General features: G+C 41.1%; 1 protein-coding gene across 1 annotated transcript in view; it reads right to left on the bottom strand.

Annotated features, from left to right (window-relative positions):
• Positions 1 to 17,276, bottom strand: part of nav1b (neuron navigator 1b) — a 50,056-nt gene that overhangs the window by 12,321 nt on the left and 20,459 nt on the right. Inside the window, exons 4-12 of the mRNA XM_085353461.1 lie at positions 10,424 to 10,580; positions 8,745 to 9,045; positions 6,713 to 7,472; positions 4,214 to 4,624; positions 3,491 to 3,532; positions 3,245 to 3,405; positions 2,580 to 2,753; positions 1,951 to 2,003; positions 945 to 1,022 (exon numbers count right to left, since the gene is read on the bottom strand). Coding sequence (XP_085209587.1) covers positions 945 to 1,022; positions 1,951 to 2,003; positions 2,580 to 2,753; positions 3,245 to 3,405; positions 3,491 to 3,532; positions 4,214 to 4,624; positions 6,713 to 7,472; positions 8,745 to 9,045; positions 10,424 to 10,580 — 2,137 coding nt within the window. The remainder of the gene's footprint in view (positions 1 to 944; positions 1,023 to 1,950; positions 2,004 to 2,579; positions 2,754 to 3,244; positions 3,406 to 3,490; positions 3,533 to 4,213; positions 4,625 to 6,712; positions 7,473 to 8,744; positions 9,046 to 10,423; positions 10,581 to 17,276) is intronic.

A 17,276-nucleotide genomic window follows, 5' to 3' on the forward strand; every position in this document is an offset into this window, starting at 1 on the left:
ATGTAACTGTTAGTCGTAGCTCTATTTAAAATGAAAATTAGCATTCAAATCGGAAGGCTTACGCCACACCACAACACAAGACCACCATGTCAGATGTCACAAGAGAGTGAGACAGGGTGCTCTGAAAGTAACTAACAAACCTGGCCTAGCTGCTACACACAGCATCCAGAGGTACAGGACAGTGGGAGGCAGGCAGAGGGCAGCAGTGAGTCCAGCAGTCAATGCAGCCCAGGTTGTAAAAAAGAGGGATAATGGTGTTAGGAGAGCGAAAACCTCTTACAAAAACATACGGACAGACCAACAAACACACTTAGTTCCCCATACATACATCAAAACATCCAGATTAGTCAACAGCAAAGCCTGTTAGTGCATGTGCAAAAGAAGAATGTTGTCTACTGCATCAGAAACTGCAGATTAAAGGGTCACAAGCTGTACAATAAGATAATTAAAAGTAGCTGGGATGGGAAAGCTGGTAGAAACAAAGTTACAAGCGAGTAGCCGGGTGTAGGGTTACATGATTTTGTTTAAGAGGATACAGATTTTAATAAATGCGGGGGGAAAGTAGTTATAGAGAGAGAAGACGTAATTCAGCCTAAGTGCAATTAGAGGGGTAAATCTTAGGTTCTGTGTCCAGCATGCTGTTTAAGTAGATGCCAGGGTTACAGTTAGACTACATTAAAGTTAACTAATGTAGTTTTTTTTATTTTCTTAGATTAGCAAAGATTTACACACCCAGATAAGCCTCACAAAACTGCGGGTACACCTGCTTTTAGTTGGTTATGGGACAAAAGTTCAATGACTTAAATCAAGTGGAATTTACATTTGTGGTTGAGCACTTTGAGAGAATACCTGTTATGTAGCCAAGTTATTATCAGATTAACTTTGGAAAACAGACAGAAAACGAGGGTGGAGAGATACAGGAGGTAGGGGTAAGGCTTACGTACATTGGCAGAAAGCTGCACGGTTAAGTTGGCAACCTTTTCCTGGGAGGATTCCAGCTCCCGTCTCAACTTGCGGATTTGCTGTAGACAAATAGTAAATCAAGTTTGAACAGTATGACCACAGCACCATACACAATACCTCAGACATAAAACCAGAGCTGATGAAGATGTTAACACAAACTTTGATAATGATAATGCAGTAATGGAATGTGTTAAATGCATAGCTTTGTTTGGTTAAATCAAAGAATGTATAAACAATGTAACATGAAGGTTAATGCTCCACCACAGCAATCAAAATAATCCAGAAATATACTCTAAACCAACAGAAATTGGATGAAAGTCTCTTTTCAACTTATTTCTCATGCACTCAGAATTTAATGAGAACTGGCTGTCTTTATGAAATGTTAGAATGTATTGTTAAAGAACACAAAATATTAAAGATAAAACTAAATGAACTGAATGAACTGAGTTATGAGCTTCTGAGATATAATCTCAGACTTTCTGAAGCACCAGTGACACCATCTGATGACAGAACCCATTTCAACAGGAAATGACAGACGGCGAGTACAAATGCAAAATGGGATCTGAAGACGTATGGCATGTTTGCCTTACCTCCCCTTGTATCCTCTCCTCATTCTTAAGAAAGCATGGCGAAAGTAAGAGGGATAGTGTAGAGGATTCAGTTCACGGGCAGTCATTAAAACTAGTCATCAAAACAAATATAACTCAGAATAGTTATCACTACCCCGATACCAGCTCACGAAGAGGCTTAGGAATCAGCTGGACAGTTTCATAAATGCATACAAGAACTTTCCCATGTCAAACCAGTTGATAACTTGTAGTTATGGAAGCTGGTCTCCTAATGAGAAATTCACCCTTATCCTACACAGGAAATACTTTTAAAAAACAGCCTCCTGGATGATTTGTAGACATAAAGAGGAAGTACAATGCTACAAGATTAAAAGTAAAACATTTCCTATGCTACAAAAAAGAGACTGTAAATACTCACTGAGGAATGGTTGGATGAAGCATTAGATGCCAAAGACAGCACAGAGCCATGCACTGAAAACACAAGGTAGAGTTGTAAGCTTAATATTAAAATTTAGTTTCACAGAAGGCAGCTTTAATTTGCAAAGTAACAAAGAAATGTTGAAATAATCATAGACCAAAATGATAAATAAATGACTAAAGAATCTAGAAATTAAATATTTTTTAATATACCAAAGGCTCCCTCAAATCCTATTCAATATTCTATAACATTATAAAACAGTATGTGACTTAGCTGACTTCATACAGTTAAAAATAAAGCATATCCTGTTTAAAATTCATTCAGATTTCTGTAATTAAAAAAATACTTAAATGTGTAAAAACAAACCAATTCATTAAGAAACTGAAGTTAGGGGTATCCTAATGTTGGACTCTGTATTAAAATGTCTGTAAATTATCAAAGAGTTGTAGCAGGATTAAAATGTTGCTGTTTTGTATATATTTTCACCACAGATTATGCCCTTAAACGAGTCTAACATTCTGCTTAGATTGCAGATAGACAGATTGTGTGCAGTATGAGTAGACAGCTTTGTTTCATTTGAGGTCATATTGGAAAGCTCCCCTGCAGGGAAGTGAGTCAAACAGACTCACCATCCTCTCCTGGTTCACGGAAAGACCCAGACCGCATCATGCTTTTTGGACGGTCAACCAGGGACATACTGCTGCCCAGAGGGGAGGATCCATAGAGATCGCAGGCAGAATCACTTGGGGGGCCTATGCTGTTGGACCGCGATATCCTTGGGGTGCCACTGGAAATTGGGGCAACTATCATAACAGATAGTTGGTATGGTTCAGTGCTCCACACAGATACATATATGCATACAAAACAGTCCTACACCTTGGTACAGTATAGCACTCTCATTCTGATGACTAAGTGTAAAGCAACACTGACACAACAGCAATATATATAGCCTCACTCGACCCCTGTTGCATTCATCTCCAGCATATTTTGAACCTAAACTCAAGTTTAAGTAGTTGTTCATATGGCATAATTCAATTCAGATTTTCAAAAAATCTATTTTAAAACATCTGGCCAATACTTTTTCACTCACAATACAGAATGCATTACTGACAACTTGTGCAAACCCTGCTCAACTGTAAAAGTTTTTCTCTCAGCACGAGCTCCATAGCCCTGTCCTCTCAAAGCTCAACAAAAAGAAGCATCGCTAATCAAAGATTAGCCCTTAATGTTAAAGCTCAAAAAGTGAGGGCTTTTAAAACTTGTTAGCCAGCCAAAATGGAACACATAAACTCACCCACATTGGTGAGAGGAATCTTATTGGATAATGGGTGCAGGGTGCGGGTAGGAGAAGGCCACTGAGGGGGGCTATCACTCTCTGTCATGCTGACTATGTTGTGGGAGTGCCGTCTTCCTGGCTTACTTTCTTCACTCTCTGATAGGTTTGAGCCATAGCGTCTGCAAAAGAAAGGTTATTTACTTGAAGATGCAGCATAGTGCATGATTTTAAATAGACAATTTGACAATAAGTGTTTTGACATACTCTAAGCCTTTCTTTGGCAAGGTATTCCGATCTGTTTGCAAGCTGTAAAGAAAAGAGTAAAAACACAATTTTCAGAAAACATGGCCTGGGTCTGCCTAAACATACATTCCTTTGGCAGGAAAGTATCTGGACTATCTCCATCTCAATAAAGAGAAATTTTGTGATAGATGCAGCTCTTCATCTTCAAAATGAGACCGTGGACTCTCCTTTCCCAGAAAAAGGCACATATAATATGAGTGAAATGAGTGTCAGCTGCCCAGAAATGTATAGCCAAACCATCACACAGAAACTTCATCTTAGCTGGGCTTCATCCTTAGCTGCTCGTAGGATAAATGCAAAGTCTTGTGATTGTTCTAATGAAAAGACATGTGGACATTTTTATGACTGAATTCTTGTGCAATGAGCATTTCTTGTATTGCCAATTGAATTAGGAATCCCTGAATGATAGCAAAATGAAAAATAAAAAAGTTTTTTGGTCCAAGGTTTTGCTTCAATTTTTTGAGGGTTTGTTTTTTAAACTTTGATGCTTTTTCAAATTAGTTGCAGAAGTATTAAGCATTTTTTTCTCCTCTAAGGAGACAAAACCAATTGTCTGTTCAGAGTTACTCTTTAGCAGAAACTCTCTAACAACATACACTGATGACATTAAAACTGCATAACCCCTTTTTTCCCCCAAACATATCAGTTTTGACACAGTTTACATTACATATTTCAGACACTTGCCTGTCTGACAGGGTGAGGGACGTCCTACTCCCAGCCCCCCAGGTTCCTGTACTCCTCTCTTCTTTATCACGGGTGTTTGTTGTAACAAACCTTGCACTTGCAGGCACACTCATCTGGAGGGGCAGGGACTCCAAGCTGCGGTGCATGCCTGACAGTTTGGGGTAGAGTATCGGCGATCCACTCAGGCTTTCACTTGCGTAAGGGCTGGGTGAATCAATATGAAGGACTGGCGCTGGGCTAGGGGTTAGGCGGGTGGCCGTGTGAGAACTAGCCAAGTCTTGGAGCTTGGAGTATGGGGGCACTTTGGGTGGAAGGTCCTGTATTGTCACACAGGAGTCAAGACTGTTTGAGTTGACCTTGTCCAGGTGAGCCAAGCTAGGAGGACGACCTAGAGACTTAGTGTTCAGCATCCTAGGATTGAAGCATGAAAGACATGATGATGAAAAAGGAAACTGAACGTTTTAAAACCTGTTAAGTATTGAATGCAGTTTATTTTAAAGCCTTTTGCCCAATTTTTTTTTTTTTAAATTCAATGTTGCCTTTTTTCCCCCTAGCTCTATTCACTCCCCCTTCCATGTGCTTGTCCTGCTAGACCTCAGTGCAGATTTTGATACTACTGACCATAAACATTTTATTACAGCAATTAGAGCATGCTGTAGGTATTAAAGGTAGTGGGACGAAGTGGTTTGAATTGTATCTACCTAACAGACTCCAATTTGTTCATGTAAATAGAGAGTTTTATTCACAAACTAAGGCTAATTATGGACTTAGCATACATTTTCACTACTATGCAGACGAGACACAACTTTATCTATCCATGAACCCAGATAACACACACCAATTAGTTAAACTGCAGGAATGTCTTAATGTCAGAGTATTTTTGCTTTTAAAGGTTTTATTATTCATATAATAATCAGCTAAGAGTGTTTATATTTCTGTTCTGTACTCAACCAGCTGTATATTTTAATTGCTGGCTCCCTACTTTATAACGGAAACGGTTTGCTTTCACATAATCACTCTTTTGCCTTCACATTGTCACTGTTTGCCTTCACATTAATTGTCAGCAGCAGGAAACCGCCACCCAAGAGTAAGAAACAACCTTGTAGAAAACACAAAGTTTTTGAGAAACCACACCTGCGTTCTTGACAAGATAAGGATGATATTTCCTTTTTTGTATGCTTCATGATGTGTATAAATAAAGCCAGACTGCACCAAGGAGGTGTGTGAGTCTCTCCCTGAGTCTCTCACCCGTGCACGTTTAAAACTGCTCTAAGTGTCTGAGTGATATTTCATTGCATCTGAGTACTTGATAATAGAATATCTTTAACACTTAAAGACATAAATTCAGATAGAACTGAAGTTATTGTACTTGGCCCTAAAAGTCTTAGAAATCTGATTTCTAGCCAGATGCTTACTCTAGATGCCATTACCCTGGCCTCCAGTAACACTGTGAGGAATCTCTGAGTCATTTTTGACCAGGATATGTCCTTCGATGCACATATTAAACTAATATTTAGGACTGTTTTCTTCCACTTGCGTAATATCTCTAATATTAGAAACATTCTTTCACAGAGTGATGCTGAAAAACTAGTTCATGCATTTATTACTTCGAGGCTGGACTACTCCAATTAGTTATTATCAGGATGTTGAAAAAACTCCCTGTAAAGCCTTCAGCAGATCCAAAATGCTGCAGTAAGAATACTGACAGGGACTAGAAAGAGAGAGCAGATTTCTCCTGTATTGGCTTCCCTTCATTGGCTCCCTGTTAAATCCAGAATTGAATTCAAAATCCTGCTCCTCACATACAAGGTCTTGAATAATCAGCTCCCATCTTATCTTAATGACTTTGTAGTACCATATCACCCTATTAGAGCACTTCACTCTCAGAGTGCGGGCTTACTTGTTCCTAGAGTATTTAAAAGTAGAATGGGAGGCAGAGTATTCAGCCTTCGGGCCCCTCTTCTGTGGAACCAGCTTACAGTTTGGGTTGGCGCGACAGACACCCTTCTCTACTTTTAAGATTAGATTTGAAATTTTCCTTTTTGATAAAGCATATTGTTAGAGCTGGACCAGGTGACACTGAAGCCCCCCTTAGTTACCCTGCAATAGTTGTAGGCTGCTGGGGGATTCCCTTGATGCACTGAGTATTTCTTCTTCAGTCACCTTTTTCGCTCATGTGTTTATACACCTCTCTGCATTGAATTATTCGTTATTATTAATCGTTGGCTCTCTTCTACTGCATGTCTCTGTATGGTTCTGCTGGAGGTTTCTTCCTGTGAAAAGGGAGTTTCACCTTCCACTGTCACCACAGTTCTTGCTCACTGGGTGTTATATGATTGTTGGGGTTTTCTCAGTTTTCTTTGTATTTCTGTAGGGTCTTTACCTTACGGTATAAAGTGCATTGAAGCATCTGTTGTTGCGATTTGCCACTATATAAATAAAACTGAATTGAACTAAAATGAAAATAAAAACCCTCAGAACATCAATAAAATGACAAACCTTGGTATGGTGGGTGATGACAGTTCGGGGTATTTGCTGCTGCTAGTTCGTCTCAGGCCATGCAGTTTCACGGAAGACTCTCCTGTTGATTCGGATGGTGCGTGTTCTCCTTTTAGCGAAGCACAGTCGATGTCTGCAACCACAGCCTTAGCTTTGGCCCTTTCCTTTTCTTTCTCTCGGTCTGTCTGGTTTACTGGGCCAGTACTTGTTCGATTAGTTATTTTAATGCTGGAGCTACTTGGTTCTTTAACCCTGGGGCCTGAAGAAGTTATGGGTACAGGTTTCAAGGACAGCAGACTAGAGTCAATTGTACTGCTGACAGGGCGAGTTGTGGGGCGCCCAATCACACTAAGTGTGCTTGATTTGGCCGGTCGGGGCAGGCTGCGGTACTGAATGCTGTTTCGGGCGTTTGGCCCCAGGAAGCTCTGCTCACTGCTGGCATCAAAACTGTTCTTTCTACCCGAGGGTATTCCTCCTCCTACAGGTTTCACAGGGATGCCAGATGACTTGGGGGTTTTTCCCACAGTAGCAGAGCCACTAGAGATGGTGGCACCCCCTGCTGTCATGACGGTTGCTGTACCAGTTGCTGTTGGTGGTCTCTTGTAGCCAAAGGAGGTTCCAGCAGTGGGTTTAACTAGACCTGAAGGGGGCTTGCGGTGCTCTCCATGATGATCTCTGCCAGCATCTGAACGGGAACGCTGCAGACCAGCAGTTCTGATGGAAATCTTGGATTTGTCCAGTGGCTTCTCACTTTTTGGTGCTAGTTAGACAGACAGAAAGAAAAAAACATATTACATTGACATTAAAAACTTAAATAACTTAAATACTTATAAAAGCAGCAGGAATTTGGGGGAATGTGATTAGTTCTATTTGTCTTTCAGCCACAGTGACCATAGCCTTCCTCTTAATATAATCACACCCTGTCAGAAGAAAGTATTCAAATAAATAAATGGGTGGTTATTTGTTGAGGGATATTTATGGGCTAGCAAACCACATGAGAGTAGAAATGCATGCCATTTTTGCTATTACTGATGAGATAAAACAAAACATCTGTCTGCACTAAAAGAACCTTTATGTGTTCCTTGATGTTTAGTGACTCACAAAAAAAACTTTTATTTAAAACGATGGAAAGTAAAGTTTTAACAATATTTTAAAGCCTATAGTAGTGAATTAACCAACTAAATTTATTTGTTCATTTAAGACAAATGGAAGTAAATCATTTTTAAGAGGGTATATTGGACAAAAAAAAAGAGTCAAACCCCGATATTTTTTTCTACTTACTTTTTTTTTTTTTTTTTTAAACTTTAGCTACTTTAGCATTAAAGTAGCTAAAGTTCAGGTTACAGTACATTCATGAAAGCAGATAGAAAAACAGCTAACTTATGGAGTCATTGTCAAATATAGTATACGGTTTAAAATACAACAGCCAAGAGAACTTTTTTCCACCTTCAACCTGCAGCCAAATTACACAGAACTGGATATGATTTTAACGACTTACTATTTTTAAAGCTAAAATTAGGTTGAGGAAATTAAAATGAAAAGCAGGCCAGCCAAATGTTCTTACTGGAACTCAAATCTAAGCTATTATTTAATCATGGCTTGTTTTGTTAGGGATTAGAGGACATTTAAAAAGCTGCTGCAGACGGAAGGCAGTGCCTCTGCAGACATGTAGAGTAACACACTTTGCTTTAAGATAATAGAAGGTCTGGAACTGAAACTGCAATACTTTCTTTATTTAAGTGAAATGAATTTAAACGTATGTATGAATCATAGCCTAGCTTACATTTAGGAGTAAACTTCTGTATTTATTTTGTTACCAAACTCACATCAACTGTTCTATAAACTGCTATGGACTGCTGGACTCCACATAAAAGTGAGATAATAGACTGTATAAGTGTTAAAGCTATAAACATTTAAGAACATTGGCCACACACCAAGTTACTACATGAGACGAGCAGAAGAAATAATGGTTAGGGATAAAATACACGCAGATGCAAAGTAAAAAAAAAAGTTTTTAAAAAGAAAATGTCACCTGCGACTTTGAGCATACTCTGGGAGGTATGGGTGATGGGGGAGGTCACACCCACAGGAGGATTTCTGCTTTTCTTGAAACTTCTTGGTTGACCCAAACTTTGAGGCTTCTTCAGTTCCCCTTTACCGCCAAAATCTTCACTAAGACTTGGAGGCTTCTTTCTCCACTTGCTTGGTGCCTCTGTCTTGAGACTTCCTGAGTCAAAGCTGGAGCTACCAAGCTTATGGGTGCTTTTGCCATCCTCACTGTACCAAGAAAGTCCACTTTCCACCAGAGAGCGCTTCTCTGCATCAGTGCGGAGCTGTAGAGAGAGGAAGGACACAATGTGGGCAACCATCAGACATGGTTTGTGTTATCTATGGAATTGACTGTTCTCTGTAATCTTTATCCCATCTGAGCTGCATTCCAGTGGGAAGGAGGGAGAGATAAACTGATACGTCCCAAGGGGATAAAAAAAAAAAAAAAAAAACCCACAGAGACAAAAGAAAGAACAAAAACATGTCCAAGGATTTAACACTTTAAGAGTTAGATCAACACATTAAACAGTAAAAAAGAAAATATTACAGCAGAGGACAGCTAGAGCATTATTTTTGTAATTTAGGGCTATATAGTAGATAAAAAACTGCTACACAACAATAGAAAAATCATGTGGTGCACCGAGGAGGTAGCACGGAGGGCAAAATTGGGCATGCTGTTTTTTGGCACCATATTATCCTGTTATAGAGCGACAGATGGCACATTGAGTAGCTCTAGTGTTTATTTCTTCCAAGAGACCAATTTCTAAGTAAGTAAAAGCACAACATTTACCTATGAAAAAGGTAGAATGTGCGGCCACTTAACCAAATCAAATTTGATGCTCATTTCTTTTCAAATTTAACAGAACATCCTTTAGGAATGGAATACTTACATGGCACCTAATAGGTTTTTCTTCACAAACATCAATAAAAGAGCTGATAAAAATTTCATAACTTAATATTTTGCATTCATTTTGCACAGTGTTATGTGGAGAGACAACTATCTCCCAGGCCTTCAGATATGAAGGCAAGTATACAAGTAAATAAGCAGTCCTGGACTAACTACAGGTTGCTCTTTGGCAGGGCATAGGATCAACACAGCCGCCTTCCTTTGGGAAAAGCATTATAAGTAAAGCCTTGGGAAGCAGTAAGGTGGAAGTGCAGTAATAGTGGAAGAACTGGAATTCCTTCGATGGTGACAGTCACAATTACACTAGGTACTCAAATTCTGGTTCTTCAGCCAGGGTCACCTAATTCAGCTAGTGAACTTCTGCTGTGTGATAGATGCAGTGAATCCTTAACTAGACGCATTTGAAAACTCTAGCAACTCTGCAAGATGATGATGATGATGATGATTGCACAGTGAAGCCCCAAAATATTCATGAGTGGAGGAACGCTCCCGCCACATGCATTTTTTCTGACTAGCAGGAGAGAGCTGTGTGTACCGTGACAAGGTAAGCTCTGTAGTGGCTTTTGTGGCCTCTGCCAAAGCAAAGGATTGCCTTTAACACACAACAAACTAAATCACATGGTGTGGCTTTGGAAATGGTTTCAGTAAAGAACTAAGCTGCAATCTTTAGCAATCTTTTGCTACAAACAAAATAAGCTGTGGGAAAGAACACATGCCACATGCTGTATTACAGGCCGGTACAGTATTTCACTAACCATAACAGAGGAGTTGCGCCTTGATCCCAAGGGTGTGTTTGGGAGGGAGTTGAGAGACGAGCTGGCATTGAATTCCTCTGAACTGAGATTCTCCGAGCCATCGCCATCACCATCACCATCGCTGAGTCCACTGCTAATGGAGCTGCTCTCGTCCCAACTGAAACCAGACAGAGTAACCACTTAGCAAAAATGTGCCACTGAAAGTGTGAATGTAAAGCACGAAAAGCTGCAGAACTCTGTGTTTGAGGAGAAGATAAGTCTTGCAGCAACATTAATTTGTCCATCTGCCTTCAGCAGGCTGTCTCTGGAAGAGGCCACATGCTTAAACAAACAGGTAATTCCAACTTGGCTATTTTGCTTTGACTTAACAAACACATCAGAGCTCAAGACCATATGGTGAACAACTCGTCAGGCGTATATCCAGAAGATTTCTTTAATTTATGGTATACATACATCAACACTGTCTTTCGGAACTTCAAAAATAAGATTTAAAGCCATACCTACTTGTTAAGTCCCATATATTTTAATAAAAGTGCAAATTACAATTTATTCATTTTAACAAATCCAGAATCTGTGGCAGTTCAAATTTATCAAACGAGCTGTGTATCATAACACTGTGTTTTACCACAAAGTGCCAAATTATAAGACGAGACGTCATCAAATAGTTGTTTCCCTGGGTTTCTTGACTTCATAAAATTTATGCCCGTTTGAAACTTTCATCAATCCACAAACCCCACCATTCACAATCTTCACAGCAGCTAATAAACCTTTTTAAACACACTGCACCACAACTCATGTGGGGAAACTCCAGTCTAGCAATCATAATAAAATGGTCAGCTTGGGCAGTAAATTTTAAGTCAGAAAAATGTAATAAATCGTAATGACAGCACAGCTAGGACAACACTCTTTGTAGTTTTTCAGCACAGCTTCAAGACATGCTGATGAATCGTGGTAAATAAAAAGTACTGCGACTGACAGTTCAGTGTTTAGAAAACAGTCTGTTATGCTCAAAAGAAGCAGGATGACAGAAATCAGAGTGACAGGCTCCTGAACCTTGCATGACCCTTCCCAACAGCCTTCAATGAAGTCCTGTCTCGCCTTGAAACAGATGCTGCCACATTGGCCCTTCTCCTGAGGCCAGAAGGGACGGGCAGTCCCTGCACACCCCAGAGAAACTGGTCACTGGGCATCAGGTCTCTGGGTGCATTCATATTTGAAAATACAGTTCAAGAAAAAGCTTCTCAGTCAACCAAAACATCACAGGATAAAACAGTTCAATCTGAGTGGGAAGTTTAAAAGAAGTGCTTTAGAAGAGCAATGATGCCATGGTGAACTTAAAAATGGTATCTCCAGAGAGCTAAATGCAAGTCCAGCTCATATTTGGTATAATTATGTTCCCCATCATTACCACTGGCAGCCACAGGTGGTAATCAAATTTGTGTTGGCGCTCAAAAATGTTGCACAGTGGAAAAGGTAAATTAATATGCCTCTTAAAAGCAGAGTAACTGCTTGAGCTGAATCAGTTCTTTTCCCTTTCTTTGGTTTCCCTACTGAGCTCAAAATGCTCTTTGTGGGTCTGCAGTCTGCAATTAGCAGAGCCATGGAACATGGAATTGCACAGGAAAATAGAGGGAGACAAAAATGGCTTATACACACATTCAGAATGGATTTAAACACATGGCATGAGTTGAGTTATAGATACAGCTGTAAAACAGGGAAGAAGCTTTTCTTGACACTGTGTGCTGGTTTTAAGGCTTTTTGATGTATAAAAGCAGCGTTTTAGTAAAGTGATTTGTGGCCACAGATATGTGACCTCTTGACAACAAGAGTGTAACATAAAATAAATGTTGGATTTTAGAAAAAGTTCTTACATACCAGTAAGAATAACAGTGAGAAAAGTTTCATGATTTACATTAGGCACAGATGTTAGTGGTATGTTTGAACAATACCTCCTCTGTCAGGGGCGACAGAGGGGCCATGAATAACCCCACAGGGATGTCAGCCTAGGAAGAGGCAGGAGGGCCTGTGGGCTGTTGATATTACAAGTCAAGCTGTCTGCTCTCAGAGGTAAAATCCAGACAGGGAGAGGGTGGGAGTAGGCTAGGGTAGTGCATACTTCATACATTGGGTGGCAATTAACATTTTGTTTTCTCTGGCACAACTCCTACGCATATCTGATTTGAGCCCATTTGTGATTTGTGAGCTGCAATAGTGTGAATATTTCTTCTGTTTTAATAAGATTGAGAGGTGGTTGGTGGGGCAGAGCACAGTGTGGACATTAGTCACTGTCTGGAGCTGGAAGTAGATTTAACAACCTATGGTGGATTGAATGAACAAGAAAAACAAAAAATACATAATTTTTTTTAGGATTAAAAAGCTATCCAGGCTTCTCAGGGACCATCCTTTGATAATATTGTAAATATCATATCAGATTAAATAGCACACGGGAGGGAGGAAGCATCTTGTAGGTCAATTTGGCAATGTGTCTGCAAAGTTTCGGCTTAAAAAAAGAATAATGATGTGGCTCCTGGGAGCGCATGACTGTAGCTGAATGAGTGGTGAAGACATCCTTCATTATACAGATAGCTGTGGTAGCAGCGCTCCCGTGTCCTCCAAGAATAAAACTGTTTTTCCACAGATGCTATAACTTCAACTGCAAAAACAATGTCTGATCGTGACATTTAACTTCATGGCGCAAAATGTTACAGGTGAACGGCACGGCAAAGTCAAATAATTAAAAATAATATATTAATTAGATTTCATCGATTACACTGTTATGATATTACACTGATGATCGAAAATAAAGTCATATTTAGAAGAATTTAAATCCATTGAAGGGCTTCATTTCTTCGCGAAGAAACAGAATATTAGCGTCGGGGGCAAATAAAGGCAGATAATGTGCCAACGGCGATTAAATATTAATGATACATTACCTTGGAGTTAAAAGGAAAGTCCTCCTTGCTCGTGTCGCCGGCTGCAGCGGTGGCACTTTACCGACCAAAACACGCCCGCTCATTTGTGACTTGTACGGCTTTAGAGTGAGCGCAGAGTCACTCCGCAAGCAAAGACCCCTGTTCCCTCATTCAGCGAGAGGAAAAGTAGTGTGTCTCTCAGCATTCAAGCAACACCCCCTCCCATAAAGGCAAAAAAAAGAAAACGAACGAGGAGATCATAGAGACCCCGATAGCTGCTCAGTCCTCAGCGAGACAACGACCAATTGCCGTGGAGCGGAGTGGTAGTCATGGCAACTCCAATTACTCCCTGTGGTGTAATCCTTTACTTCGCCCCATGTAATCCGAATACTTTGATTTATGTTTCTGCTTCACCTGAAGCGCTAATTACCATAAAAAAAGATTATCCCAATGAGTCTAAGTACCGTTATCATTTTTTCTTCTAAAATATGAATTTTAGTTTTCATGTCTATAATAAAGAACATCTTAAAAGTCAGGTATGCATAGCAAAACCTGAGAGGGTTTATAGAAGATGGAAACAGCTGCAAGGTCTGAAGAGTGGAGCTCAGTTCACGATTGCTTTGAACTTTAATAACCAGCAGGGGCGACGCTTCTGGTTGTAAAAAATCCGATTTTACAAGTCTGTGGGAAAACCACCACCAATGTCCATTGTCCTATGGCCTCTCTAACTACCAACATTCAAACAATATGTGGACTGTCCCACCAGGGGAGAGAAAACTTTAGACTTACTGTATGCTAACGTCAAGGATGCATACAGCTCCTCCTCCCTCCCCCCACTTGGTAGGTCAGATCATAACCTGATTCACCTCACCCCCCGCTATGTGCCAATTGTGAGGAGGGAACCTGTGACCACCAGGACTGTTAGGAGGTGGTCAGAGGAGGCAATAGCGGAACTACAGGGCTGTTTCGAGGTGACCGACTGGGAAACACTCTGTGAGCCTCACGCCGAGGACATCAATGGGCTTACTGAGTGTATCACAGACTACATAACTTTCTGCACCGACTCCATTGTTCCAGCTCAGACTGTTCATTGTTACCCAAATAACAAGCCGTGGGTGACTAAGGACATCAAAGCCCTCCTCAACAACAAGAAGAGGGCTTTCAGAGGGGGCAACAAAGAGGAGGTGAGGAAGGTCCAGGTGTTACTAAAGGACAAGATCAGAGAGGCTAAGGACAATTACAGGAGGAAGCTGGAGTGGAAACTCCAGCAGAACAGCATGAGAGAGGTGTGGAGGGGCATGAAGACCATCACTGGATTCAGGCCAACCAACAGCAGGGGAGCTGAGGGAGGTGAGAATAGAGCCGACGAGTTGAATCTGTTTTTCAATAGATTCGACACCACAGTGTCTGCTCCCACCCCCACAACCTCACCTGCAGTCAGCCTGGAATCCAGAGCCACACCACTGTGCCAGCCTCTCTCTTCACATGTTGCCTCCTGTGAGATTCCTGACACCCCTCCCCCACCCATCACCTTCACTCAATACCAGGTTGAGATGCAAATGAGGAGACTTCACTCAGGCAAGTCTGCTGGACCAGACGGAGTGAGTCCCCTTGTCCTCAAGGCCTGTGCCCCCCAGCTGTGTGGAGTCTTTCATAAACTGTTTATGCTGAGTCTGAGTCTGCAGAGGGTCCCGGTGATGTGGAAGACATCATGCCTCGTCCCTGTACCAAAGACGCCTCGTCCCAGTGGCCCCCAGGATTACAGGCCCGTGGCACTGACCTCCCACATCATGAAGACCCTGGAAAGGCTCATCCTGGACCAGCTGCGACCCATAGTAAGACCACATCTGGATCCCCTTCAGTTCGCTTATCAGCCTCGTCTCGGAACAGAGGACGCCATCATCTACCTGCTCAATCGTGTCTACACCCATCTGGACCAGCCGGCGAGCACTGTGAGGGTCATGTTTTTTGACTTTTCCAGTGCTTTCAACACCATCAGGCCGACCCTCCTGGGTGATAAGTTAGCAGCGATGCAGGTGGATGCTTCTCTGGTGTCCTGGATTGTTGATTACCTGACAGGAAGACCACAATATGTACGTCTCCCACAGTGTGTGTCTGACAAGGTGATTAGCAACACAGGGGCACCACAGGGGACTGTCCTCTCCCCCTTCCTCTTCACCCTCTACACCACAGACTTCAGCCACTGCACAGAGACCTGCCATCTTCAGAAGTTTTCTGATGACTCTGCAGTGGTTGGATTCATCAGCAGGGATGATGAGACAGAGTACCGGGCTGTGGTCGACTCCTTTGTCACGTGGTGTGAGCAGAATCATCTGCAGCTCAACGTGGCAAAGACCAAGGAACTGATCGTGGACTTCAGGAAGACCAGGAAACACTTGACCCCTGTTTCAATCCAGGGGGTCAGTGTTGACATTGTGGAGGACTATAAATACCTTGGAGTACACATTGACAATAAACTGGACTGGGCTAAAAACACCACAGCACTTTACAGGAAGGGCCAGAGTCGTCTCTATTTTTTGAGGCGACTGAGGTCCTTCAACATCTGCCAGAAAATGCTGAGGATTTTCTATGAGTCTGTGGTGGCCAGTGCGATCCTCTATGCTGTTGCATGCTGGGGGAGCAGGCTGAGGGTCGCAGATGCCAACAGACTTAATAAACTGATCCGTAAGGCCAGCAATGTTGTGGGGATGGAGCTGGACTCCCTCAAGGTGGTGTCGGAGAGGCGGATGCTGTCCAAGATAAAGACAATGTTGGATAACACCTCCCACCCACTCCATGACATGTTGGTCAGTCACAGGAGCACGTTCAGTGAGAGACTGAGATTACCGAAAAGCACCACTGAACGACACAGGAAATCATTCCTGCCTGTGGCTCCCTGTACAACGCATCCACTTAACACACTGTTTGCTGCTACAACTACACATGTTTCTTTTCCAAATATTTATTTATAAGTGACTTATGTATGTATGTATGTATGTATGTATGTATGTATGTATGTATGTATGTATGTATGTATGTATGTATGTATGTATGTATGTATGTATATATATGTATATATTGTACTATTCTTAGTTAGCGTATTGTCTGTCTTGTCTTAATGTTGGTTTAAAATGGAGCACTGTAACAAAAAATAATTTCCCCCAGGGATCAATAAAGTATTCTGATTCTGATTCTGATTGATAAACCCTTCACTGATGTGCAGATGAGTTTATGTTAGTTTCAAACATAATGAATATATCAATATGTTCATTTTGTTAGTTAGGATCCCCATTAGAGTCATAAAGGCAGATAATGCAGGCTATACTTAAGCAGAGCCTACTGTGAGCATTTTTGTTTGGTTGGTTGTTTGGTTTTGTTTTTTAATAAACGCTGGATGGATGCACGGGTTCTTTTTAAAAACAGTTTTCACTTTGTTGTATCATTATCAGAAGCAGTGAATGTGTTAATAATAGCAATAATAATAATAGCAATATTGATTTTCACCAATTGTACAACAACTAAATACCAGACTCAAAACATTTCTTGTCTTTTGCATAAGCCAAAAAAGTATGTTTTTTTAAAATACATTAAATATGCACGAATCCCAACTGCATAAATGATTCACCTTTTTTGCATTCCATTGTGCTCCCCCCTTCCAAATGCAGTAAAATGAATAGACACCAACTATAATTGGCAGTAAGGCTGAGAGCAGACTTTCTTAATTCTCTGATGGATGCCATGAACCTTACCCATTATGGCAGCATAAACAATATCGCGTAGCATTAATACTAATGAGCTTAGCTACATATTATAGATACACTGCCACTAGGCCTACAACAAGAAGGGAGATTTGAGAGGTTGCTTTTAGCAACATGGGGTGCTGTAAATAATGCAATAGTGTAAGCTCCTTGTATAATTTTGATTGATTGCGTCGAAAAAAA

The sequence above is a fragment of the Diplotaxodon limnothrissa genome, linkage group LG5 (genome assembly GCF_057381915.1).
Source record: "Diplotaxodon limnothrissa isolate DT_005_m linkage group LG5, D_limnothrissa_male_GT1.1, whole genome shotgun sequence".
NCBI classification, from domain to species: domain Eukaryota; kingdom Metazoa; phylum Chordata; class Actinopteri; order Cichliformes; family Cichlidae; genus Diplotaxodon; species Diplotaxodon limnothrissa.